Below are 24,456 nucleotides of genomic sequence, written 5' to 3'. Positions count from 1 at the left end.
TTCGGGGGTTGAGGTGGGTGTTTGGTATGGGTAGGGGTGGTGCGAGGAACTGGGAATAGGAGTGTGAATGTCAATAGCTGATAGTAACTTATACCATTTTTACGCTTTTCGGGCTTGATAATCTGCGTTGAGTCACTATGACAACCTCATAGATAGGATACCTATGTACGCAGAAGGGAAGCTCAGAAACTGCCAAATCAAATGGAAAGTGTCTCCTATGAAAGTGAACTAGGCGAACTGACTCCTATCTACCCATTCGGGCTGCAACGCCGCCGTGTCGATGTCCTTGAACCCGAATCCACTTTCATACCTGGCATACTCGAACAATCTCAAGGTATTGAGCTTCGCACCAGATGTTGTCTGTGACCATAATGCGATACTTAGGGTGTTCTTCCCGGCTGTGTTAAGAATACCAGGAGGGATGGGGAAGCGGGTCTGTGGTCCAATGTGCGGGACGAATTTACCATATTGGTAACTGTTGGGGGTGTCGTCAGCTGAAGCCATTATCTAAACCAAACATGCAGGAGGCATATGTTTGGAGAGAACACTTTGAAAAAAATGAAAGAGAAAGGAAGCTTACCCATTGACAAAAATCAAAACCCTTGCCACAGTCCCCTGGTCTGCACCTAGCTCCACACCAATGGGAACATCAAGATCGTCATCAATATCCAGATCGAACGATGTAGTGAACCATTTCACCCCAGCGCCTAGCACACCATCTTCAACAGGGCTACCCTCTTCCCAGGCGCTTGTATCAAAGCCTGGAAGATGCCAGCCCAGTCGTTCCCCGTAGAGACCGCCCTCATTCATAGGTCCACGGACGGCATCGATGTTTTGCTCTCCACCGGCGTTACCCTGGATCTTCCACTGATCAAAAGATATCTTCGTGTTGTTCGCGCCAAGGAGTTGGGCGCCGAGGATACCGCGGGGGTTCTGTGCGCCAGAAGGTCCAGTGGAGGTCTGGTCGTGGCCGGTGTAGTCTGTGATCACGGTAATCATGTTGTCTTTGTCTTTCAGTGTGGCATTGTTGAAGGAAAGCAAAGCTGTAGTGGCCCACTGTGATGCATTGCCTGGGTGGTATCCAAGTGGCTCATCATTCAGCCAGGCGTTCCAGCCCGCAGCTGCACCACCCTGCACTGTGATGTTAAGTGCAGAGGCGGATTTTCCAGAAAAGTAACCGCGGTAGATCTTAGCGCCGGTGTAGAATTTGTAGTCGCTGCTAAACAATACAGGGAGAGTGAGGGGTTTCACTTGGCTCAGTGTGGTCGTCTTGTCGGCGACGATCCAGTTGCTGTCATCGTACGATGTAGCAATTTCAGGGGAGGAGTCCCCGGCCCTGAAATTAGAAAGAGATGGGAGGGTGATTTGGCGGTTAGAGATCGTGGAAAGCGTGGAGGTCAGGGAACCATAGGCTGTTTTTTCTGTCGGCAGATCTTTGCCATTCCAAGATATTGTATCGACGCCGAGACCTGCGTATACTTCGATGGTAGTAGCATTAGCATTGTCACCGACAATAGACACCTTGCTGCCAGAAACGCTGGCCGAACGGACAAGGTAAGGGCCAAGCACAAAGATCTGATGATCTGGGGTGACATTGGGATTCTCCGTGGTTGCAGCTGCGAAGAATGTGTATGCTGTTGGGACATCGAGGAGATAGGCCAAAACTCCATTTGAGAATTGTACAGCTGTTGATCCCTTGCTCTGTGTATACGTGAACCGCGAGTATCCTGTAGAGTTTGATGCTGAGCTTGCCAGGTCAGTCTGTGCGCCGGTCGTGCTGAAAGTGATGCTGTTGTTTGACTTGAAAGCAAAGTCACCAGTCTGGCCCTCTTTGAGGTAGAAAATGACGACAGGTCGATCGAAGATACCATAGGTAAGGACCTCGGCTGAGGAGAATAGTAAATTGTCATTTCCCAATGCGTAGTCTGTCACGACCCATCGGCTTTGCCGGCCGTTCAATTGCATTCTCGGAATGGTGATGTCACCGCCAGACGTCTTGACGTTGATCGAGAAGTCAGTCACAGCACGCGTGTTTGTCCTGTTGTTCTCGGCGAGGTAAAATCTGGCATTCGATTCACGGTTCTTGAGAACCCAAGTCCAGATGGCAGCATTGTCGACAGCGTTTGCGGTACCATTGCTTTCCATGTATGTGTTGTGAAGATCTTTACTGACACGAGTGAAAAGCGCTAGCAGCTTGTAGTGCTTGAACTTGTCACGAACCTCTCGTGTCTCACGGAGTGGAGCAGCATAATCGTATGACGTGTAGACGACAGGGGCGGCACTATGGCCCCAGTTTGTTCCTCCAAATGCCATGTACAAGTTCAGTAGTGTGGCGCGCTGGCCGATCAGGCCCTTGTAGAACACATCCGCAAATTCGGGACTTTGTTCGGCACGGCAAGAATCGTAGAAAGATCCACCCCATGGTTGAAACCATCCTCCTTCAAATTCCGGAAGATATTCTGGCTGGGTGGGTGAAACTTCCTGGAACCACTGATAGTATGTTTTCGGCAGATTGAATCCAGAGTCCAAGTTTGTGCAGCTCATGCCGCCTGGGTATGAGTCAAGTCCGTAGACATTGATAGCACCCCCTACGTTGTTATAGTCGGTAGACCAACTCTTTGATCTGAAACCCTTTTCGTTGTGCGAGAGTGGTACAACAATACCAGCGTCCTTGAAAGCAGTCTTCAGTTGCTCCATGTACACAACAAGCGTGTCGTTGGCCTCGTATCGCGTCTGCTGGAGCTCGTTCTCGACCTGTGCTAGGATGACCGGGCCCCCTTCCGTAATCTGATTCTTCGCAATGATCGACCCGACTTCTGCAATCCACTCTGACCACGCTTGCCGATATGTCTCATCTGACGTTCTGTACTTTCCACCACTGCCATCGCTGGTCCATAGCGCAAAGCCTCCTCCGTTGGTCTCGGCATTGACATAAGGTCCAGGACGGGCGATGACGTATAATCCAGCTTCTTTGGCCATGTCGAACAATCTCTGAAGGTCTTTTCCGGGGGTTGTGAAGTCATACTGTCCCTTGGATGAAGAATGATATGACCAGAAGAAGTAGATGCTGACCGCGTTCATGCCATTGGCTTTGAACTTTTGAAAGACGTCGAGCCATAATTCTGGAACAGGAAGCCGCTGGTAATGGAACTCTCCGCTCATGATGAGGACGCGCTCGTCATCGACCATGAGAGACCCATTGTCCCACTCAACAACCGTTTGGAGGCCATTGTCGGCAGCGAACACTCCCAAGATCACACTGAAGGCTGCAAGCAGCAGCGAGGAGAACCGCATGGCTTGTTGTCCGGTGGTTCAAATGACGCCAGGGGTCATGAAGTGCCGTCTGGAATTCGCACAATGATGGGTCGGCTCTCTTAAAGCGATTCTGACATGCGCCATGGAGCCGGATGACCGCAGTCGATCATTGCCAGCCTTATAATTACGGTCTGGACATATTGACGGTGATTGAATTCGCCGTCACTAGGGGAAGACGCGAGAGCGTTTTGGGCAGTCTGCAAGGTAAGGCTGCTACTGTAGTGGTATGGATACCCCAGAAAATCGGCGGATGCGGGGTGAGATGGGGGAACATCGAACCGAACGCCGAGGCCACCGCAGCTTGTGTGCGACAAGCCCACGGAAGGGTTACTTTTTATGTCTCTGCAATCAGACATCGGTACGAAGGATGCATAGCAATGTCGGTCCAAAAGGCCGTTTGTATCTGGTACGCCTCGAAACGAGTATATCTGCCGTGCACTTGCCTCGTTGGAGATATGCCTCCAAATGATTCGCCACATGAGACGAAACGAGAGACGGATGCAAAATTGTTAACAAAAGATGACGCCCAGGCTGGTATTGTCGGGAGCTTAACAGCGCAGCATACTATGGTCGCTTTTTCTTGAATTACATTGCCGCGTGGATGTGGTGTTTAGCCTGAAGTGTGTGCGAGAAAGCCTTGTATCTTAACCTTCAAATTCGCTATGCTACACTGTACACGGTATCTTTGAAGCGTATGATGGGTCCTATCTACTTTCTACGCATCAGCCTTTGCCTTTCCTTTCTCTTGCTGTTCCAGCTTCCTCCTTGCCGCCAAGATCATCTCCTCTCTTCTTCTCTGTAGGTTGGCCTGCCTCTCATTGCGATCTGCGCTCCAGGACTTGGTTTTGCGCTGTTCCCCTTCATCCGGCTCTGCAGCTTGGTTGATCTTCGAGGTCAAGTTGTATCGAGTGATGAGATCTGGATGAGCAGTCTTCTGGACCGCAGGGGTAGCTCTTGCCGCTGTAGCAGCGACACGAGGGGCAGGGACGGTGAATGAAGCTGGTGCCTGTTTCAAAAAGTCAGGATATTGTTGCAAAACAATGTGTAGATCGAAGGCTGGAGAGTGCTATACACATACCGTGTCTAAGCCCCTGCCACTGAGGACCCGCTCGGTCGTGGCGGTCACATTCCCACCGTTTCTTTGCAAGTCCCACGCAATATCACGTCTACTCAACTGCGGAAACATCTGGGCTAGCTGGTCTATTTGCTCAGAGTTTATGCGCGGGGTCGCTCGAGATGGCGCAGCTCGCGTGCCTGGTCCGGATGGCTTGCTGAGGTACCATCGTCCAACAAGAAAGGTGACGACCAAGAAGACGAGGACTTGGGGTATGTTGATCGACTGTTCTGTCATGATGGCGGCGTTGCAAGAGCCGTGTCTTGGGCTCCAAGCTGTGTGACGATGAGGTGTCGTTGGGCGATGCGATATGTCGTTTAGTGGTTGCGCCAGCTATACGCGTCACTAAACCCCTGTATTCTTTACGATTTTGTGAGACTGGATACGTGATGGTCGTCGCCGTTTGCTCTCCGAACAGGGCCAAGCATGGGATGAGCAAGTAAGTGGTGAGGATGTCAAAGCGCATCAAACCGCGGCTCATCACTCATCACTGATCACTCGCAACGCTCGGCGATTAATTCAACTATCGCCGAACCATCTGCGCCAGCGGCTAAGTCTCAGTCGCTTGGACCCCTTTCCGACCTTTCACTCTGATCTACGCCTCCACTCTTTCCCCACACACTCTAGACCCTTCGCATTCCACGCTGTTGCGGCAGCCACTGGGCATCTATGCTTTCATTCATTATGTACCTTTGTTTCCACACAATGCTATAATCTTCGTCTCCTAGTTCGAGAATACCCGTATATACCACACGCCGTGCGCTGCACTACGCGCCCAGACCTACATAGCCATGACTACACACATGATACCACGCAAAGAGGTCGGACAGCCCTGTCCGGCCCATCTGAAAGAAATACACGCTACGCACACTACATCAGAATCAGGCTGGGACATTCCCGAGAAAGGTCTACAAAAGAGAGACACAGGCCTTGGTGCCATCACGGGCGCATCGCCATGGGCGCTTGCAGATCGCTTTGATCACATATTCCCGCCTTACAAACGATACTTTGGACGCAGTCGGCGCACTGTATTAATCGTCATTGGTGTTTTTTTCCTATGCCTGCTGGCTCTGATCATAGGTTTGGCTGTTGGGCTGAGAGGGCGATCTAAGTATGAGTCGTGCTGACTGCATCACCGAACGTTGCACTGACACGATCCCACAGGACCCAGAATCTTCCCTTGCCTGGCGGAGCTCAAACCTATACAGGTGATCTTACTTACTACGATCCTGGGCTTGGTGCTTGCGGTATCGATTCAGGAGATGATGATCCAGTGGTTGCGATATCGCATTACACCTTCGATGCTGCTCAGACAGGTAGTGATCCGAACCAGAACCCGCTGTGTGGGAGGAAGATTCGAGCGAGGAGAGTTAATGAGTCGACTGGCAAATCAGTTAGTATTGATGTGACTGTGATTGATAGATGTAGGTTTTCATGGATACTGAGTCGACAAGCAAATACTGACCTCACATTAGGTACAGGATGTCAGCCAACAGATATCGATGTCAGTCCTGCCATGTTTGACAAGATGGCAGACCATGCTCTAGGACGAGTCACTGTTACGTGGGCATGGTTGTGAGCCCTAACCATCCTTTTTGAGATACCCAGTCATCCACGGTGACTAACTATTGATCAACCATGTTCCCTACATCTGCTGTCCCCAAACTCCCTCCCCACTATCTCTCTCCTCCTCGTGAAGACTGTTCTCCGACGGTATACTTTCACACTCCCAGTATTGACTCTTGAGTGTCACTACTCATGGCCAAATCACCCCATAATTCCCCTAACAGATCAGGGACTTGTATCCGCAAGAGCGACATATCAAGGCCCATCTCCGACCCCAAAGACCTACCACATCAACTAAACGCTTCTGCATTGTCCCTACCCAGAGCCGAGTCTCAGCAACGCCTCCGTCTTCCCTCCCTATCATGCCTGCGAGACATAAATCTCGGGAACCATTTCCCCGAAACCCCCAACACTCGCCCCTCTCCAACACAACTTTACTACAGCACCAACATCCCGCCGCCTCTCCCACCTCCCGTCCCCTTGAAAATCTCAAAATCAACCCATAAGCCCTCCCATCACCATGACACCAACCCTCACACCCCGCAAACCCATACCACAGCCCCAGAGCCCAACCCCCCTTCCCCTACCACTAGCCCTCCATCCACCTTAACCCGCATATCATCCGCCTTCCTGCAGCCCCTCCCCTTCAGACACCGCGCACGACGTCCATCCCATTGGCTATCGGCACCACGAAACCCGCATCAAGTCAGCATCTCACCCTCCATATACTCTTCTGACCACGCTCGCTCCAGCCCCAGTCCGAGCCCGGAGCCCGCGCCGCGCCGCTGGAAATCGAAGTCCAGGCCATGCCGTCTCTGCGTGTCGGCGCTCTGTGCGGTGGTGCTTGTAGCGGCGCTGGTATGCGGCGTGGGTGCGTGGGTGCGGGTCAGTGTGGTAACTGGGCAGAGCGCAGTGACGACGGGTACGGCTAGTACTGAGTATGCGGTGACTGGGGTGAAGCCCCCCGTAAAAGAGAGTGGAGTGGGTTCTGCAGCTTCGATGGGTTTGGGACTGGAAAGTTCGGGGCGATCGGAGCGGCGGAGTACGGGGGCGCTGAGTTCTTCGCGTGAGGCCGGGGTGTCGAGAGGGGGACGTAGTAGCAGTAGTGGTGAGGGATCGATGCCGCATACACTTACGATATCGCGTACGACTACGCGTACGGCTACACGTACGACATCGCATATATCGAACCAAGGATATAAGACCCCAGGGAGCATCGATCTCGCACATAGAAATGTCGCAGGTTCTGGTTTCGATTTGGCGTACGGTCAAACGAGGACGGCAACTACATCCATAAACACGGTGACTCGTGCTGCAAGGTCCCAGGAATCAGAATTGAGTACTGAGATTATACCTGAGACTAGCAGGTTTTAAGATGATCGGGGTGGTGTGGACCGCTTGGTGTGGTAAATAACATGCTTGAGCATGCGCACACCTATGTAGCCCACCAGAAAATGAATCATCCTACATCATCCCCACATTCCCTTCCCCAAAACATCTGAACCAACTCCTCGGGCAACACGCCCCCTCCCCCACCCCTCCTCTCCAAAACCCTCACGTCCCCCCCTTTCGTCTCACAAACAAGCACCGCCTCCCTCTCCCCTTGCATCTGCTTCATCATCCCCCTCAGCTTCTCCAGCAACCCCACCATCTTCCTCAACCGCGTCTGATTCGTATCCTCCCAGGTCGCGAACGTCATGCCCGTGTTCACGAGGCGGGTCGAGATTATAGTGCCGGCACTGTGCACGCCGACTAGGAGGTTGGGTGTGCGGCCGAAATAGAGTTGCGGGGTTGCGTGGGAAATAGAAGAGTTTTTGAGGAGGGATTGGGTTTTCAGTTCCAGCAGGGTCCAGGGGGGAATGTGGGAGCCGGTGTGGAGGACTTGTGTGGCGCGAGAGGGTTTGGTATTGGGGGTTGCTTTTGCTTTCCCTTTTGCGTTGAAGGTGGTGGCGGGGTTCACAGCGATTTTCTCCATGGCTTGGGCAATACCTTCGATAAGCTCGTTGCCTTCTTTTGCTGTCTCGGATTCATCGAGGCCGTCCTCATCCTCCAGATGTGCATCCACTTCAAACCGCACAACGCAGTCCAGACTCCCCAGCTGATACCGTAGAACCCGATGATGACTACTACTGTCCTCCAACCCCTCTCCAGGTGTTGTAAACATCCGCTCGAACGAATGTCCATATCCTGGCCCCGACTTCCCATGAATCATCATCTTCGCAGATCGTTCATTCCGCTCAATGAACAACGTGCGCCCCAGCATAGACAAACGCATTCGAAAGGGATCTTGCCGTTTTCCGCCCGCAAAATCTAGCAACTTGCGCAAACTGTTGCGGTTCAATACGATATCGGCGTCGCTGAGATTGAGAGTGGGGTTCATAACGGCCATGGCGCGGAAGGCGGGTTCAAAGGGGTATTTGGGCACGCGGGCAGCGTTTTGGTCCGTGTATTGGAGGCCAGAGTCGGGGCGTAGGGTATGTGGGAGCGGGGGTGGTGTGTATTTTGGCGGCCTGCCGGGCACATGGATTGCATGACCGGAAAGCAGCCAGTTGTAGCTGCAGAGGAGAGTGGCGGGGGTTGAGAAGGTTACGGGGACTGTGGAGGGGAGGAGAGAGGAGCAGGAGATTGTGGAGAGGGTTTTGCCAGTGTTTTTGAGGAGCCAGGCTGTTTTTGAAGGGCCATGGCGTTTTGAAGGTCTGGGTGTGGGGGTTAGTTTTGTGGGTAGAATGGGTGGTAGGAGATAGAGTGACTGACTTGGATTCAGGCTTTTTGGAGGCGCTGGTATTTGGGTTCACGTTTGTGGTTCCGTGCAAGACTTGGGGTGACTTGATGTCATTCTGCTGCGCAGTTGAGTCTTCTGGAGCAGTCATCTTTGCTTTTCTGCGTGGCTTTCGCGGCTTCTTGGCCGGCGCGTCGGCCACGACCTGCGTAGAGACAACCAGGTCAGACATTTTGAATTTGGTTAGGTTGTGTTCTTGACGCTCCAATGCGTAGGGGTGATGAATTAGATGTTAGTCGTGATACTAGGTGAATGGTAGGTGCTGCCAAGCGTGGAGACGACGGCAGCCGCCAAAGCGATCAATTTGTTTCCTCCCTAGGGCGTGTAAGCGACATGGCAAACAGGTAAACACCCATCATTTCCACGGTGATGATGAGCTACTGTGTTTGTGTTTGTGTTTGAGTGGTTCGTGCGCCCGGCATGTGGGGTCGGTGAGAGTGCAGGTCACGTGAACATGCGATGATTATTGGCAGGGTCCAAGGGTCTCCAAGATGACGCGTCTGCTCTCACTCGGAAGCGCTTGTTCGATCCTCCCCGTTACGGCCGTTTGACTTCTTTGCGGCCTCTCAATGCATTCCGAATCTACACCCCCTCAACGACTGATAACTGATGTCCACTCGATAACTGCAACAACAAGGTGTTTTGTGTGTTGCCAACCTGCACACCCTTGCCACATGCACCGCCCACGCCACGTTCAACTGCAGCGTTGAACGCTCCCTCGCCTCATGGCTTTCGCATCCCTTGTCCGCCCGCAGAAGTTATTACTACGAGGCTCTTCCAGTACACAGCAGCATGGCCCCCTTCCACCAGACATTGGCGGCCTCGGCCCTGTCGAGCCCGATCTTGGCGACCTGAATGCCTCTCTGCAGGCGCTCACAGACATTTTCCCCGATGTGCAGCCCGAGGTGTTCCGTGAGATGCTCACAAGCTTCAGTGAAGAGAGCAGGCTGCAAGTGATAACAGAGACACTCCTCAAGCATGGCCACAAGTATGTGCGCGGTCGATATCGAATGCCAGCGGAACAGGAGGAGCAACGGGAAACAGCGCAAAAGTACAAATATCGCAGGGAAGATGCGCCAAAGGACACCCGAGGCATACCGCTCGCCTTGGAGGATAAATTCCGCTCGGTACGATATATAAGAGCAGCTACGGATGCGCTATATCAAGAATTTAAGGGCCTTAGCCATTCAACCATCAAGGCAGTGCTGGCAGAATACAACTGGAGCTATACACAGGCAAGGCCAACGCTGTTAGAACTCTCGAACAGAAGCTGGAGATCAAGTATAACAAACTTTATCATGCGTAGGAAAGCACCCAGTGCCAACGATCACCCACTAGTCCTGTGGATGGCTGCAGACCCAAAGACCAACCGACCGCGCATGCCCATGCTCGTCAAGACGGACAGCGATGAGCTGAATAAAGAGTTGTACGAGAGTCTTATAGTACCAGTAATGGAACTCCATCGCAAGGAGCAGCTACAGCAGGACTTCGAACTTGCCATGCAGTGGAATGAGGAAGAGGCGGAGAGGGAAGGCGAAATGTACGACTGCGAGTGCTGCTACATGCCAAATACACTCCAGCAAATGTCAACTTGTGACGTCGATGGACATTACATCTGCTTTCGCTGTATTCGGCACGCCATCAGTGCTGCACTCTATGACCAGGGCTGGGCGCGCAACATCGACACCGAACTATGCACCCTGAGATGCATTGCGCCCATCTCAGACGGTGACTGTAAAGGATGCATACCCCTCAGCTTCGTCAGACGAGCCCTCCTCGAGGACAAAGATGGCGAGGATCACTTTGCAAAGCTCAACGAACGCTTCGCAAACGAGACTCTTACCAAATCACAGCTGCCCCTTGTTCACTGTCCGTTCTGCAACTACGCTGAGCTCGACGATCTCGCTCTTCCAGACGCCAATCTCTTTTCCAACTTACGATTCCGACTACGATTCTTCGACCCCATCTGTTTATCTTCTACCTCAGTTTTGGACCTCGTTTTCCAAAAAGCGTCGCAGGCCATCTTTACCGCCCTTATTCTCTTATACTGCTTAATAACCGTCTGCTTCCGCCTCCCTATCCTCCCACCTATTCAAACCGCCCTTCGCCGCATCCATCTTAAGAGGCGCGGTCTTCGCTTCCAATGCCTCTCGCCCACCTGCAGTCGTCCATCATGCCTCTCCTGCTCGCTCCCTTGGCACGACCCACACATTTGTTTCTCCAGCCAACTCACGTCCCTCCGACTTACCCTTGAGCGTGCCACCACCGATGCGGTAAAACGGACCTGTCCGCAATGCAACCTCGGCTTCGTCAAGTCTGAAGGCTGCAACAAACTGGTATGCCTATGTGGATATAGCATGTGCTACATCTGCCGCCAGGGGTTGAAGGTAGAGGGCTATCAACATTTTTGCGGACATTTTCGCGAGCGACCTGGTCAGCCGTGTGGAGAGTGTAACAAGTGCGATTTATACCGGGTCGAGGATGAGGAGAGGGTTGTTAAGCGCGCAAAAGAGAGGGCGGAGGCAGAGTGGTGGGAGCAGCAGGGTGAGGGGGCAAGAGAGGGCCTTCAAAACGAGGTTGGGATGGATGGCGGGAAGATTGGGGTCTTGGGGTTGAAGAGGGGGACTTGGGAGGGCTGGTTTGAGGGGGTGTTGGAAGACGTGTTTGTGTAGGGTAGGGTAGGGCATGGAATGGTATGGTATGGGATTATTGCTTTTGGTGTTGATGGCGTTTTATTGATATGGGTTATGGAAATGGTGACGATACCCGAGATTGAGTGGAATTTTCTCGATTGAGAATCCGGCTTCCCATTATAATAGAGTGTAGTGTTCATCCACATTTTGTACACCACTTGTATCCTCTGATGCAGCCTCTACTCGCACATGACGACGAAGTCTGAGATTGGTGCCTGCCAAATATAAGGGAGTGGAGTGTCGATTTTGAGTATGCTTGGAACACAAGAATCTCGACGTAATAGCATAGATGGACATTGGCGATCTTACATTGGCGATCTTTCTAGGGCCTATACAGACATTGTTGCTTTTTTCGCCGTAGCCTTTTTTGAGACCAAAAACGCTCATGTTACTGACTCGAAAAGAACAAGTTTCTAGAAACCTCCCAGCTCGTCTGGGCATCCCGAGGCTACAGTAGAGTAGGTACACAGTACTCTATGGCGAGTAGAACACAATACAATGTAGGACAAAAGAGACATGATGTCCATCAGTCAATCACCCATGTTGGCCGATTCTAGCCGGCCGGAGAGGGGCGCGATCAAAAACATGCCTCAGCGCACCAATTAGCCGTCCTATTCGCAGACTCTTTCGTGGTTTCTTCCAAAGCAGGAGGTGAGCTCCGTGCCGTCGCATACATCGGACGTTACGATTAGAGCTAGTCTCGGCGATGGAGCAGCCTCGAATCTCAGATTGACAGAAGGGAGATAGTGCGTCCTGGATTGTGTATATGGGGGGAACTGAGCTGCAAGCATCATACTAGACCAGTCGGGCCTTTGTACAAACTCCGTACTACTAGAGCCCCTCATGACGTCGGCACGGCCGACGGTTTTGAAATGGTGTTAGAGGGCAGTGGTAGTAGAGTACATGACTACGTGTTGCTGGAAATTTCTAATTCCTTATTACGACATTTTCTTGGAGATTCAATTTACAAGATATATCTTCAGTTGATACCTAATCACTGAGCCTCTTCACGGATTATACCCATATACACCATACAATCTACAAACATAACAACACAAATACACACATCCACCACCATGTCCAAGCCATCCATCCTCTTCGTCCTCACCTCGCACAACAAGCTAGGCAGCCTCGACAAGCCCACAGGCTGGTACCTCCCCGAGCTCGCGCACCCCTACCACGTCCTGCGCAACAAGGCCAACATCACCGTCGCCTCTCCCAAAGGCGGTGAAGCCCCGCTGGACCCCGCGTCCGTCGAGGCCGCCAAAGACGACGTCTCCGTCTCCTTCCTCCAAAATGATTCACAGGTCTGGAAGACAACCAAGAAGCTCAGCGACTTCATCGGCAAGGCCAAGGACTTCGACGCCATTTTCTACGTCGGCGGCCACGGCCCCATGTTTGATCTCGTCGATGACCCCACGTCCCAGGCCTTGATCCGCGAGTTCTGGGAGGCCGACAAGATTGTTTCGGCTGTCTGCCATGCACCTGCTGTGTTGTACGATGTCAAGCTGAGTGATGGCAGTTTGCTGGTTGCCGGCAAGGAGGTTACGGCATTTACCAACGCCGAGGAGGAGCAGGTTGGGTTGACCAAGGCAGTGCCTTTTCTGCCAGAGGAGGCGCTGAACAAGGCGAGCGGAGGACACTTTGTCAAAGCGAAGGAGCCTTGGGCAGAGAAGGTTGCGGTCTCTGGGCGCTTGATCACAGGGCAGAATCCTGCGAGTGCGACGGCGGTCGGGGAGGCGATTGCGAAGGCGTTGAAGGTTTAAGTGGGAACTGGTGAGGGCACTCGATGAATAGGGCTAGCAGTCGTGTAGATTAAGGAAGGAACATGAACAATTCTATGATCCGTTTTAGGAACAGTTGATTGCACGTCATGCTCATTTCAGATGCAAATTACCTTTCCATGATGAGATCGTGTCGAAAGTAGTCTGGAGATGATAGCCAAACCACATTAGCAGTCACCAACTGAACCGCCCAGGAGCTCGAACACATTAAAACTTTGCGCCGCGGTTTCTCTCAAACATCACATCGACTAATCATACATCATCCTCATCCAGCGTACACGACTTCGAAACTGCAGCACCACTAACTACTTCAAGCACCAGTCATAAACTGGGCGCAGCAGAGAGAAGAAGCAAACACATCGATTTCCTCATCACTGAATTTGAAACCTCGCCCTTTGCTTCCCTTCCCTAGAAGTCAGAAAGACAAAAAGCCATCAAAATCAGCTTACTTTCGACACCCGTGGCATGTCAACAATATCGTATGTAACAGGCAAAGCGGAAGTCATGACCTGAGACTGAGAGGGTGCTCCTTTCACTGGATGCACTTCGTGTGCATTCACAAACTGAATTCTCAACATCAGAAGCGCAGCAGAACCATGTGATCTAACTGTGTACTTTTGATGCAATTTGAACTCCACGTTGCGAGAAGGAAATTGTGTTCTTCAGCAGCGGTGGGGAGGGTTGGATACTTTTATATGTAACCTGGAGTATGTGTTTGCAGCGCTTGTTCCACATGGATGCGACGGTTTTGTTTGTTTATTTGTAGCAGCATTACTAAACATACATGTGTATATCGCTTTTTGGGCCTCTTGTCAAGTTATCCACAGTAATACCCCGTATGTTTGGGGGATTCAGCGCAGTATTCACGCCCACAACATCACAATTCGTCTGCAGCACTGCTATCGTGACTAGCAGGCAAGCAAAGTTGCATCTTAATTTTTAAATCTACTATTATAGAGCGTGACTAGTTTGAAGACTCTGCAATTCCTGCCAGAATATGGGAGAGAGATTGTGGGTTGGGTGATGGCGAGGACTGCTTGTGTGTATGGGTTTTAATCCAAGGATATCATATATGCATATTTCTAATCTGTACGTCAGGTACGGATTCACGCACATGCGAATGTGCTTCTGAAATCACTGAGATATCCCTACACGCTCTGAGACTTACATATTCAGGCTCGCAGCACCAAAAACATCAGTTCTTGCCTGTGTTTCTTTTGAAAAAACTTTTCCGCTTTCTAAACTTGGCTTGGTGGACTGTGGGTTAAAATGATAAGAATTTAGAGCTTGAGTCATACCCCCTTTGATTATTCAAAATTACAGATCAAGAGCCCTATTCAAAGTTCTCATGTCTCCGATTTCCAGCTGCGTCGGCCCCATGGTCACGATATGCTCCTCCATCTCAGGAGCGGTTTGGGACGAATTTTCACATTGGCAGGTGCATGAAACATTAATTTTGTGGGTAGCAGATCTTCAGAGCAAAGAGTCGTTACGATTGGTGAATCGTGCTCGAGGGTTGCATGGTGCAAAATGATCAAATCTCGCTACTACACCTTTCGCGCTTCATTGCTGCTAGCTCGTCTATTGGATTCAATTGACACAGGAGTACGTAAGGATGATGAAAGATACTTAATTCGGGGTCATAGCTTTGTCATGTGTCGACAGGTATAAGAACATCCAGCAGGTTATTGTACTTGGCTTTCCTTCCTTCATATATTCCCAGGAAGCGGTGAGGCCAGTTTCAAATCGATAATGAGAGGGTAGAGGGTTTATACGTCCTGTCTTTGCGGACGGGACCGCAGTATCACAAATAAAATACTACGCCGGATACAAATGCGCAGAACTTAAATGAAATGGGTTGAGTTTAGGAATACATGAGTATCCTTTGGATGAAAAGTCCGAAAAGGTTTATTGGCTTCTCATGTCTTGCTCTGGAACCGGGACTTTGGGGTTGAGTGCTAGCTGGTACTTATATAGCAGTCCTTCTTACTGTCAAGTCTACCTCCTCAAACCAAATCGCAATATCCCCTGCCATTCGAGAGGATCATATGAAATGGTCATGTGGGAAATCTGTGCAGAAGTGCTTCATGGTCAGCGACGATATGCTCTGGTGCTACATTCTAACAAGTGCTGTATTTGAGCCATAATGGTTCTCCAAAAAAAAGGCACCAAGTACAACATGCGATTCCGGCTGAGCGAAAAGACACAAATGCCGCAACTGTGTGGCGTCTTAGACTGTAAAACAGAGGTATATAATTATTCTTTCTCGTCGGTGGAATGGCTCTCTGTCAATATCACACAGAAGTTGGTATAAGAATTAAAATAAAGAAGAAATATGCAGAGCAAAAGGAACATGAACAAAACCTATGAATGACGCTGTACCTCAGCAAAGCCGTGGCAATGACTCAGGAAGCGTCTCAGGACGTCCTCAACACCATCGTAGAAAATGACACACAAAGGATCTTGGAGTAGCTGTGGGCGCGGTTTTGAGCCCCGGCAGTACTGATTCTTAACTGTCAGCTGTCACTTGGAAAACAGCGAATTTTCGCCACAATTGCAGTCTTCTTTGATGCGTTACATACTGCAAATCTTGTGCTTTGGTTGATCATGTGGGGCATGTGTTCAACTTGTGAGCGCGCAAATCAAATAGCATTTCCATCGTGTTTTGAAAATGTTCACTCCTTCTGCAGGACATATGAAGGAAGACAAGCGAAGAACAGCGTCTTGTAGGGTATTCTTATACCCAACCAACCCAGACGCACATACAGGTGTGATAGGTACTTTTCCACTCCACACCCTTCCCTCTTTCAGATGATTTACAATCGCGTAGTGGAATTGAATTCACATGCCTCCAGACAGCGCAGATTTTGTCATACATCAGCATGTTCATTTTTCTCAAGGGATTTCGAATCACATATGCTATGATTCGAAGAAAACATCCCAGGCCGCAGAAGGACGATTTTATACCACGATGCTCACGCTCATCCTGACTTTGGATAATCACAGCGCCCTTAGTATCAATATCATACTACCATAGCGTGAATTTCGACAGGAGAGGCCTGCTACGCTTGTCAGCAGACTCATGAGAGGAATTTGGTATTCTCGATGGTTCTCAAACGTGGTCATAGATGTACCCATGTCTTGTATCATATACAATACTATAAGGACCGATGACTTCAGCCAGACATATGGGTAGTAACACACTTTCATCGCTCATGACCTCGGACGTGATGACGTCGTCCAAAAAAGGCGTCTGAGAAGCCTGGTGCGTCTCCCGTAGGGCCAAGCGCTGTCACCGTGGCTGGGCTCTTGTAATTTGGTTTGCCGTGTCAATGCTTCGAAAAGACTGGTGCGAACGCGGCGACCTCTTTTGTGAACTGCTTTATCCATGTGCTATCTGACGTGCTTGCCTCCACTCCATGCGCCATAAACCCTCCAAAGCGGTGCCGAACATCACATAGAGACCTATCGATTTTCATAACTCTGGAAGCTGCTGTGTATCGCACTGTCCCCATTCAGACATAAACTCTGCCATTCATCCATTCACCAACACCGCACCACAGCCATCGCGAATTTGGGCTGTGATTTTGAAGCTACACCCAATGACATCCTGAGTTGTTCCTCGACTTTCTTAACAAGCAAGACGAGAGAGGGACATGTTTCGCTTGCGCCTATGTCTTATGTTGCGTGGGTATGTGAGTGGAGGAAGGAAGAAAAGGATGAATTATATGGTTTTCAGACATGTGCGTAGCTAGGTCGGCCCAAGTAGGTGACATAGATACTGATCCAAGGTGGGGAATGGATTTGCAGGGAATAGGGAGAGAGCGAAGAAGTGTGCATATTTGGAAGAAGAAGAAAAACAAAAAAGGATGTTGGAATTAAACACACGTGTTTCTTCCTCGACTGATCAGTGGGATATGGGAGTGATAGACTTGAAGGGATGGCGAGATGGCATCATTATCAGGATAATAGTCAGACATTACTGTTTTTGACGTTGAAATCATGTGCATTATCTTCGTTGCATCAAAGACGGTTGAAGTCTCCGCTATTCTGGTCCGGTCCTCATCCTCGTAACTTTCGTTCATACGTCCGATTCAGTTAGTTGATCCCCCATCTCTCCACACCTTCTCCGGTCTACGACCCTCCATTCTGCATCCTAACCATCCAAGTCAGCAAATCAACCTTAGTAACCACAGCCTGCGCCCTCATCTCCCCATCCACCCTCTCGGTCACAACCGCCGCACTATTCCATTCAAAGAACTTGTTCAAATCGCTGAGTTTCGTATCGCGCGTAATCTCTACAAATTCTCTGCGTACGGCGGCACTCTTGCCATGTGCCTGTTTCTTGCCGTCATGGTGGCCCTTGCCATCATCGAGCGATAAACGACCCAGATCCTTGACGACTTCAGGCAGCTTGCGGAAATCAAACATGACGTCTTCGACGGGGGACTTGGGCGTTGCGCGACCGCGCGCAATGTAGCTGAGGAGGTTGCCGAGGGTGACGAGTCCGACGAGACGCGCTTTTCCGGAAGAGGAGGAGTAGACGCTGACAGGGAGTTGATCAAAGCCCTTTTCCCGCATGGTTTCAATGGCTTCGCTGCAGGGGGAGTTGGCGGGGATGGTGGTGACGGGTTTGAGGCGCAGGGAGGCGATGGTGGCGCCGTTGAAGGGGTCTTTCTTAGAGGTGCTCGAGAGGCGGCGGTGAGTGGGTTGTTGGGCGGAAGGGGTGTTCGTGCCGTTTGTGGAGGGGGGGGTTGGGGGAAGGAGATCATTTGCTGCAAGCCAGTCATCGTCCACAAACTATGGTGGTGCGTTAGCGGATACATTTCGCAAAAAAGGTACAGGGGGAAGCGGGACAAAGTACCTTGCTGAGATAGCTGCGGATGCTATCTGGTAGAATGACGACCATTACGTCGTCTTCGGTGAGATTGAGGTCTTTTGAGGCTTCCACGGCTGCAGCCATGGCGCTACCCGAGGATCCACCGCAGAGGATGCCTTCTTCTGAGATAAGGCGTCGAGCATACATGAACGATGTGCGATCATCCGTCTTATACCACTTGTCCACAATCTTCTGATCCAGTACGTCTGGGATGAAATCATAGCCAATGCCCTCGATCTTGTACCCCTCATTCACACGCTCATCGTTCAGCGAGGACGGTAGCGCAAGAATACTACCATGTGGATCTGCCGCAATGATCTTGACATCCCCCTTGTGTTTCCTCAAACCTCTTGCAAGACCGGTAATTGTGCCACCAGTTCCCGCACCAGCTACAAGCACCGTGACTTTGCCATCCGTCTGTGTCCACACCTCCTCGGCAGTACCACACTCATGCGCAAGCGGGTTATCAGGATTCGAGTATTGATCCAGAATATGCGCATTCGGCAGTTCCTTGACCAATCTCCTCGCCACTCCAATATGGCTCTCCGGACTATCCCATGCCGCACTCGTCGGCGTCCGGATAATCTCGGCGCCCAGCGCCTTCAACACCGCAACCTTTTCCGGGCTCATCTTCTCCGGCAGCGTGATGATGGTCCTGTAGCCCTTGACCGCACCCACGAGCGCAAGCCCAATCCCCGTGTTACCGGATGTGGGCTCGATGAGGGTATCTCCGGGCTTTATGCGCCCGCTCCTTTCCGCCTCTTCAATCATGCGCAGGGCAATGCGGTCCTTGACACTGCCACCGGCGTTGAAGGCTTCGACCTTGACAAAGACAGTTGCACGGATCCCCAGAGATTGCGGGATCTTATTTAGGCGGACGAGGGGCGTGTTGCCTATTTGCTGCGTTATGCTGTCCATGACCACGGGTGGCATGGCGGGGCGCGTCTTGGTGGACATGGTGGGGTTGTATATAATACCGGTACAGACCTAGCCGCTGTGTTCTAGTGTATGAGGACGCGAGGTAATGATTATGGCGGGGTAGGATAGGAGTTAAGTTGGAGACGACAAGATCAGGCCGAGAGTCAGAGAAAGCAAATGTTGTGATCAGTGGTTGATAATAATTGCAAACTTGGCCGTCAAAGAAAATGTTCCGCTCGTAGCCGCGCGCGCCACACGGCCATGCGCCACCGCCAAGCTATCCTCAGCCTCGCCACACCAAAGCAGTCTTGGGTCCAGCATTCATCAACAAAGTCTACCCCGACGTCTGCATCCTGTAATTAAAACAGGGCTGAACATCCGAACCGAAAAGATACCGTGATACCGAGTCCGCCGTCAATCTAGCCGATCAGACATGGCTCATATAACACCCTCTTTAATATCAAGCAAGGAGTATTCTGCAGAAAGGGTACGCTCGCGTTTACCATACCAATGGTGTTTAAGCGGTAAAAGGACCTGCGTGAACGCAGTCTTATCATACCTGTACTGTAACGTGATCCACCACCAAGCGCCCACCCCCACTAAGCGCCCACTAACACTAAAATCACTAAATTTTTAACACTAAATTTCTTAATAACTATAGCACCTATTAATAACGCGCTTATAGCAATTAAATCCTTAACTCTTAGAGAAGATTTTATATACTTAGAAATAGTAGAAAAGTATAATTACTTATAGTTAACCTTATCTAGATACTACTAGAAAATTTAGTAGGTATATACTACTACTTTACTAAATAGTTAAATACTTAATACTATATAAGAAAATAAGCTTATAAAGTATATTAAAGAGCTTTATAAGTAAGGATTACTATAACAACTTAGGTAGGTAGGGCATCCAAAAGGTATCCTATACAACTTAAAGGTATATAGGAGTGCGCGTCTATATAGAAAAGGATAAGATTCCTACACCTATAGGTCTTATACAAAAGGATAAGAAGAACATGCCTATCCTAACTATAGGCGAGCTATTCTCTATATATATTAGTAAGTTAGGCCTTTATTAGGCCTAACTTAGTATAGAATAATAGGCAGGTAATTCTACCTTATTATTACACTACCCCCTCCTATAAAGAAAGGATAGTCCTTATCCTTAAGGTTAGGTTTAGATCCCTTATTAAAGAAAAGCTCTTGTAAAATAAATCTACCTTTACCTCTACCTTTACCTTTACTTCTTATTCCTAGGGCATAGACCCCTATCCTTAGCCTACCTATAACTAGCCCTCTACCTACTAACTTTCTTATTCCTATATCCCTAATTTTTTAATTATTTAACCTAATCTATTTAAAATCTAGTAAGTATTTAATCTATATAATTAAGTAGTTACTAATCTAAATTAGAACCTTTAGCTATACTAGTACTAGTACTACTAGGAGTCCTCCTTATTACTTATTACGCTCTCTATATAAGGGCAGTTAGGGCTCTAGCTAGGGGCAAGTTTAATAATTTTAATTTTAAGTTAAAGAATTCTAGGAAGTACTAGTACTATATCTCCTAGAATAAGTATTATAATCTAGTAAGTATCTAAGTCTAATAGGGTTCCTTTACTAATTCTAGTAGATTCCTTCTTTTATTAGCCTAGAGTACTCTACCCTTAGGGGTGCTCTAGATAAGTACTATAGCCTAGTAGCAAACCCTACTAAAGGGGATAAGGATAAGGATACTATAGTTACTTATTAGAAGGATATTAAATAGTTTAAGGCTACTATTTAAGAAGCTACCTAAAACCTTGCTAAGTATATTACTATTACTAATACTTAGACTAAGGGTATAGAAGCTACTAAGATCCTTATAGCTATATATTATACTACTATATCTAATTTATATTAGCTTTAGAATAGTATTTATAAGATAGTCTTAGTAGTTAGGGGCTTAATAAGGGCTATTAATAAACTTAAAGAGGAAATAGCACTAAATTAGGAGGTAACCTTTATAGTGTAGGCTAAGATAAAGGTGCTTAATAAGAAAGCGTCTAAATTAGTTCTAGCTCCCCTACTTACTCCTGTACCTATTCCTGCACCTACTACACTAGTTGTCTAGAAGCTAGTTAAGAAAGGTAGTCTAGGCGCTATCTTAGCTAATACAGAGTCTAAACTAAGTTCTAATAGAGAGATAGATATAGAATAAAGAGGTTTCCTAGGGGTAGTATCCTAGAGACCTTAAAGGTTCTAGGACAGTTCTAAATAGGATATAATAATAAATAGTAATAAGAATAATAGTAATAGATAGTAGTTAATAGATAATATATAGCTAAATAGGATATAAATTAGTTCTAATATTAGGTATAATTATTATAAAGTAATATTAGATCCTCCTTACCCTTTTCCTAGGCTTAAATCTATTTTAGTAAGCTACGTAAGGGACCTAGCTAATTTAGATACTATTAGTAGAATACCTATAATTTATAGGGAGCACCTATAAAGTTAGAGGTAGGATACTAAATAGGATTAGGATTGTGTCTAACCTACTTAACCTTATATTTTAGCTTAGATTAATATAATTTACTAGCTAGGATTTCTTCTACCTCCTATTCCTCTATACCTTATATAGGCGTACTAGGGGGTTTTAGAGCCTCTTATCTAAGTAATAGGTCTTAGGGATCTTTATATAGTATATTAGGAGAGAAAATATTATAGATCTTAGAACTAGGTAGTAATTAGAGGCAATACGCGTTTCCTACTTATTCTAATACCTTAAAGGGACCTTCCTATTATTTAGATAGTTTTTAGCTAGGTTATAAAATAGCAAGATTAGTAGTAGATAGATAAATATAGTTACTAACCTTCTAGTTTACTAGATATTAATAGTAATTAGTAGTAGAGCGTATTTAGTCTTAAGCTCTTTCTATATTCTCTTTAGTAATCTTCTATATATTATGTATCTAAGTAGCAAGGGATAAGGCGTCCTTATAGTTTAGTTTCTCTAGTATAGTAGATAGGGTCTTTTCTAGTTTCTAATACTAACTTTGCTTTAGTAAGGAACTAAAGAGGAGCTAATATAAAGCTATGCTAATAGATAAATATAGAAGAGTACTTTAGGCACAGTCTATTATAGGTAGTAGGTTGCTCTAGTTATCTTAGTAATAGGATATAAAAGGCCTTAGTCTCTAATTAATATACTTGTTTATAATCTTAGTTTATCTATTAGTTTATTTGTAATAGGTAGTAGAGAGCTTAACTTTAGTGCCTATAATCTAATAGAACTTAGACTAGAAACTAGATATAAACTAAGGGCCTTAATTAGAAATAATAGTATCTAGAGTGTATCTAAATTAGTACACCTACTAAACAAATAAGGTAGCTATACCTTAGGCGTCTATAGTTTTATAGCAAGGGATAGTAATAGCTTGCTTTAATAGGTGATTAATAATAACTATAATCTAATTATAACCACGTTAATCCTAGGGAAAATCCTTAAAATTAATACACAGGTGTTGTATTAGTAGACTAGGGATAGGAAGGGGGTAGAGTATGCTAGGGAGTTAGTGCTATCTTAGGTGCCCTCTCCTGTATAGGATATAGTTCTAAACGTAGCGTTTATAGGTAGTCTCTATACCTTTCTAGTAGTAATATTAGGCTAGAATCTAATAGGTTTTAGTAGCTAATAGGTAGGTAGTAGACACTTAATTATAAGCCTTACAAATTAGTCTAGTATATAGGACTAATCTAGCAGGCACGCAAAGTTAATCCTAGTAGAGAAGGAGTCTATTTTCTATCTAATAGTGCTTAGGCAACTCTAATCTTTCTATTAGGAATAAGGACCTATTTTCTTAGAGAAGAGTTTTAATAAGTTCTAGGGATCTAAGAGTTATAGGGTTCTAAACTACTATAATTAAAGCAAGGATTAGTAAGGAACGCTTAGCTAGGTAGTCTTGCGCTAAGTTAGAGTTAATTTAGGGGTGTAACCTATCTAGGGTAATTATTACTTATAAATAATTATCCCTTTAAGTAGTCTTAAGGTTAATTATATCCTATTCCCTTCTACTTAGGATATTAGCTTAGGCGTTATAAGATCTAGGAGTATACTTAATTTAGAAGTTAAAGGGACTTATAACCTCTAGCTATCTAGCTTGCCTAGCACTAAGGACTTTAGTAGATATAAAGTACTCTAGTGCTCTATAGTCTGTGTATACTCTAATAAGGTGCTAAGTACTTATTAGGTTAGCACGCTATTTCTTAAAGGCGCAGATTATTGTAAATAATTCTTTATTATAGATTTCCTAGTTAAGTTTAGAACTAGTAAGGGTCTAACTAAAGAAGGATATAGGGTACTATTTCCTATTAGGATGCTCCTATAAGAGGATAGCTGTAATAACTCTATTAGAGGCGTCTATCTCTAGTTTTAGAGGGTACTTAGGATAGAAGTAAGCTAAGCTTAGGATTACTAGCAGGGCATTCCTAAGCTAGTTAAAGGCTTATTAGTATTCTAAAGTCTATACAAATAGGGTAGCAGGGCTCTAGAGAGTAGTTAAGGGCTTAGCTATCTTAGAGAAGTTTTCTACAAATTGCTAGTAGAATCTAGTAAATCCTAGGAAGGACTTTACTCTAGTTATTGTCTTAGGAGCGGACTAGTTTTAGAGTACTTTAACTTTGTTAGGGTCTACCTCTAAGCCTTTGTTAGTTAGGATATATCTAAGGTAACAGGTATAGGTTATATAGAATTCGCTTTTCTTAATATTAGCCTATAATCTAGCAGAATAAAGACGCTTAAGGACTTTTTAAATATAGTCCTTATAAGTAGTAAGGTTTTTAGAGTAGATAAGGATATTATCTAAATAGGCGATATAAAAGTTATCTAAATAATCTATTAGTATATTATTTATATAGCACTAATAGGTTGCAGGTCTATTATATAGCCTAAATAGTAGGACTTTGTATTTATAGGTACTATACCTAGTGCAGAAAGTAGTGTACTCCTCTAAGTTAGGGTCTATTTAGATCTTATTAAAGGTAGCATAAATATCTAGCTTAGTAAAGATTTTTACTTTAGCTAGCTAGGATAATAGATTATCTATATAGGGTATTAGATACGCGTCCTTTCGCGTTAAGCTGTTAAGCTTATAGTAATCTATATAGATCCTAAGGCCTCTATTTAGCTTCTTAACGCACAGGATAGGAGAGGTAAATAGGCTCTAACTAGTCTTAATAAAACCTTTCTATAGGTGCTCCTATACATATTCCTTAGTAGCCTAGAGTTCCTTAGTATTTTAATAATAGAGGGGACTCTAGTAGTTTAGAAGGGGTTCCTCTAGGACTATCTTGTGGTTATAAGGCTAGTAGATTAGAAGTTTGTTAGCCTTAGCCTTGTTAAATACGTCCTAATAGGAGTTA

General features: G+C 47.2%; 8 protein-coding genes across 8 annotated transcripts; 4 read left to right on the top strand and 4 right to left on the bottom strand.

The window, feature by feature from the left end:
• Positions 1 to 147: 147 nt before the first annotated feature.
• IAQ61_002256 (uncharacterized protein) lies at positions 148 to 3,516 on the bottom strand. The gene is made up of 2 exons (XM_003834088.2): positions 581 to 3,516; positions 148 to 475 (listed from the first exon to the last, which is right to left on the bottom strand). The coding sequence occupies exons 1-2, from the start codon at positions 3,292 to 3,294 to the stop codon at positions 229 to 231; spliced, it is 2,961 nt and encodes a 986-aa protein (XP_003834136.1). The 5' UTR covers positions 3,295 to 3,516; the 3' UTR covers positions 148 to 228.
• Positions 3,517 to 3,842: 326 nt separating this feature from the next.
• Positions 3,843 to 4,880, bottom strand: IAQ61_002255 (uncharacterized protein). The gene is made up of 2 exons (XM_003834087.2): positions 4,394 to 4,880; positions 3,843 to 4,321 (listed from the first exon to the last, which is right to left on the bottom strand). The coding sequence occupies exons 1-2, from the start codon at positions 4,664 to 4,666 to the stop codon at positions 4,031 to 4,033; spliced, it is 564 nt and encodes a 187-aa protein (XP_003834135.1). The 5' UTR covers positions 4,667 to 4,880; the 3' UTR covers positions 3,843 to 4,030.
• Positions 4,881 to 4,956: 76 nt separating this feature from the next.
• On the top strand, positions 4,957 to 6,008 carry IAQ61_002254 (uncharacterized protein; the record flags this gene model as incomplete). The annotated part of the gene is made up of 3 exons (XM_003834086.2): positions 4,957 to 5,540; positions 5,594 to 5,853; positions 5,905 to 6,008. Exons 1-3 carry the CDS (start codon positions 5,221 to 5,223, stop codon positions 6,006 to 6,008), a joined length of 684 nt encoding a protein of 227 aa, XP_003834134.1. The 5' UTR covers positions 4,957 to 5,220.
• A 179-nt stretch (positions 6,009 to 6,187) lies between these two features.
• Positions 6,188 to 7,369, top strand: IAQ61_002253 (uncharacterized protein; the record flags this gene model as incomplete). The annotated part of the gene is made up of 1 exon (XM_066095468.1): positions 6,188 to 7,369. One exon carries the CDS (start codon positions 6,188 to 6,190, stop codon positions 7,367 to 7,369), a length of 1,182 nt encoding a protein of 393 aa, XP_065954304.1.
• An 85-nt stretch (positions 7,370 to 7,454) lies between these two features.
• Positions 7,455 to 8,865, bottom strand: IAQ61_002252 (uncharacterized protein; the record flags this gene model as incomplete). The annotated part of the gene is made up of 2 exons (XM_066095467.1): positions 7,455 to 8,093; positions 8,746 to 8,865. 2 exons carry the CDS (start codon positions 8,863 to 8,865, stop codon positions 7,455 to 7,457), a joined length of 759 nt encoding a protein of 252 aa, XP_065954303.1.
• Positions 8,866 to 9,499: 634 nt separating this feature from the next.
• IAQ61_002251 (uncharacterized protein) lies at positions 9,500 to 11,446 on the top strand (the record flags this gene model as incomplete). The annotated part of the gene is made up of 1 exon (XM_003834084.1): positions 9,500 to 11,446. The coding sequence occupies one exon, from the start codon at positions 9,500 to 9,502 to the stop codon at positions 11,444 to 11,446; it is 1,947 nt and encodes a 648-aa protein (XP_003834132.1).
• Positions 11,447 to 12,543: 1,097 nt separating this feature from the next.
• Positions 12,544 to 13,233, top strand: IAQ61_002250 (uncharacterized protein; the record flags this gene model as incomplete). The annotated part of the gene is made up of 1 exon (XM_066095466.1): positions 12,544 to 13,233. One exon carries the CDS (start codon positions 12,544 to 12,546, stop codon positions 13,231 to 13,233), a length of 690 nt encoding a protein of 229 aa, XP_065954302.1.
• A 4,152-nt stretch (positions 13,234 to 17,385) lies between these two features.
• On the bottom strand, positions 17,386 to 19,087 carry IAQ61_002249 (uncharacterized protein; the record flags this gene model as incomplete). Its single annotated transcript, XM_003834082.2, has 2 exons — positions 17,386 to 18,051; positions 18,116 to 19,087. The coding sequence occupies 2 exons, from the start codon at positions 19,085 to 19,087 to the stop codon at positions 17,386 to 17,388; spliced, it is 1,638 nt and encodes a 545-aa protein (XP_003834130.1).
• Positions 19,088 to 24,456: the final 5,369 nt, after the last annotated feature.

This window comes from Plenodomus lingam, assembly GCF_022343315.1.
Source record: "Plenodomus lingam strain CAN1 chromosome Unknown contig_14, whole genome shotgun sequence".
Lineage (NCBI taxonomy): Eukaryota > Fungi > Ascomycota > Dothideomycetes > Pleosporales > Leptosphaeriaceae > Plenodomus > Plenodomus lingam.
The sequence above is the reverse complement of the archived record's forward strand: the minus strand, read 5'-3'. Positions and strand labels throughout refer to the sequence as shown.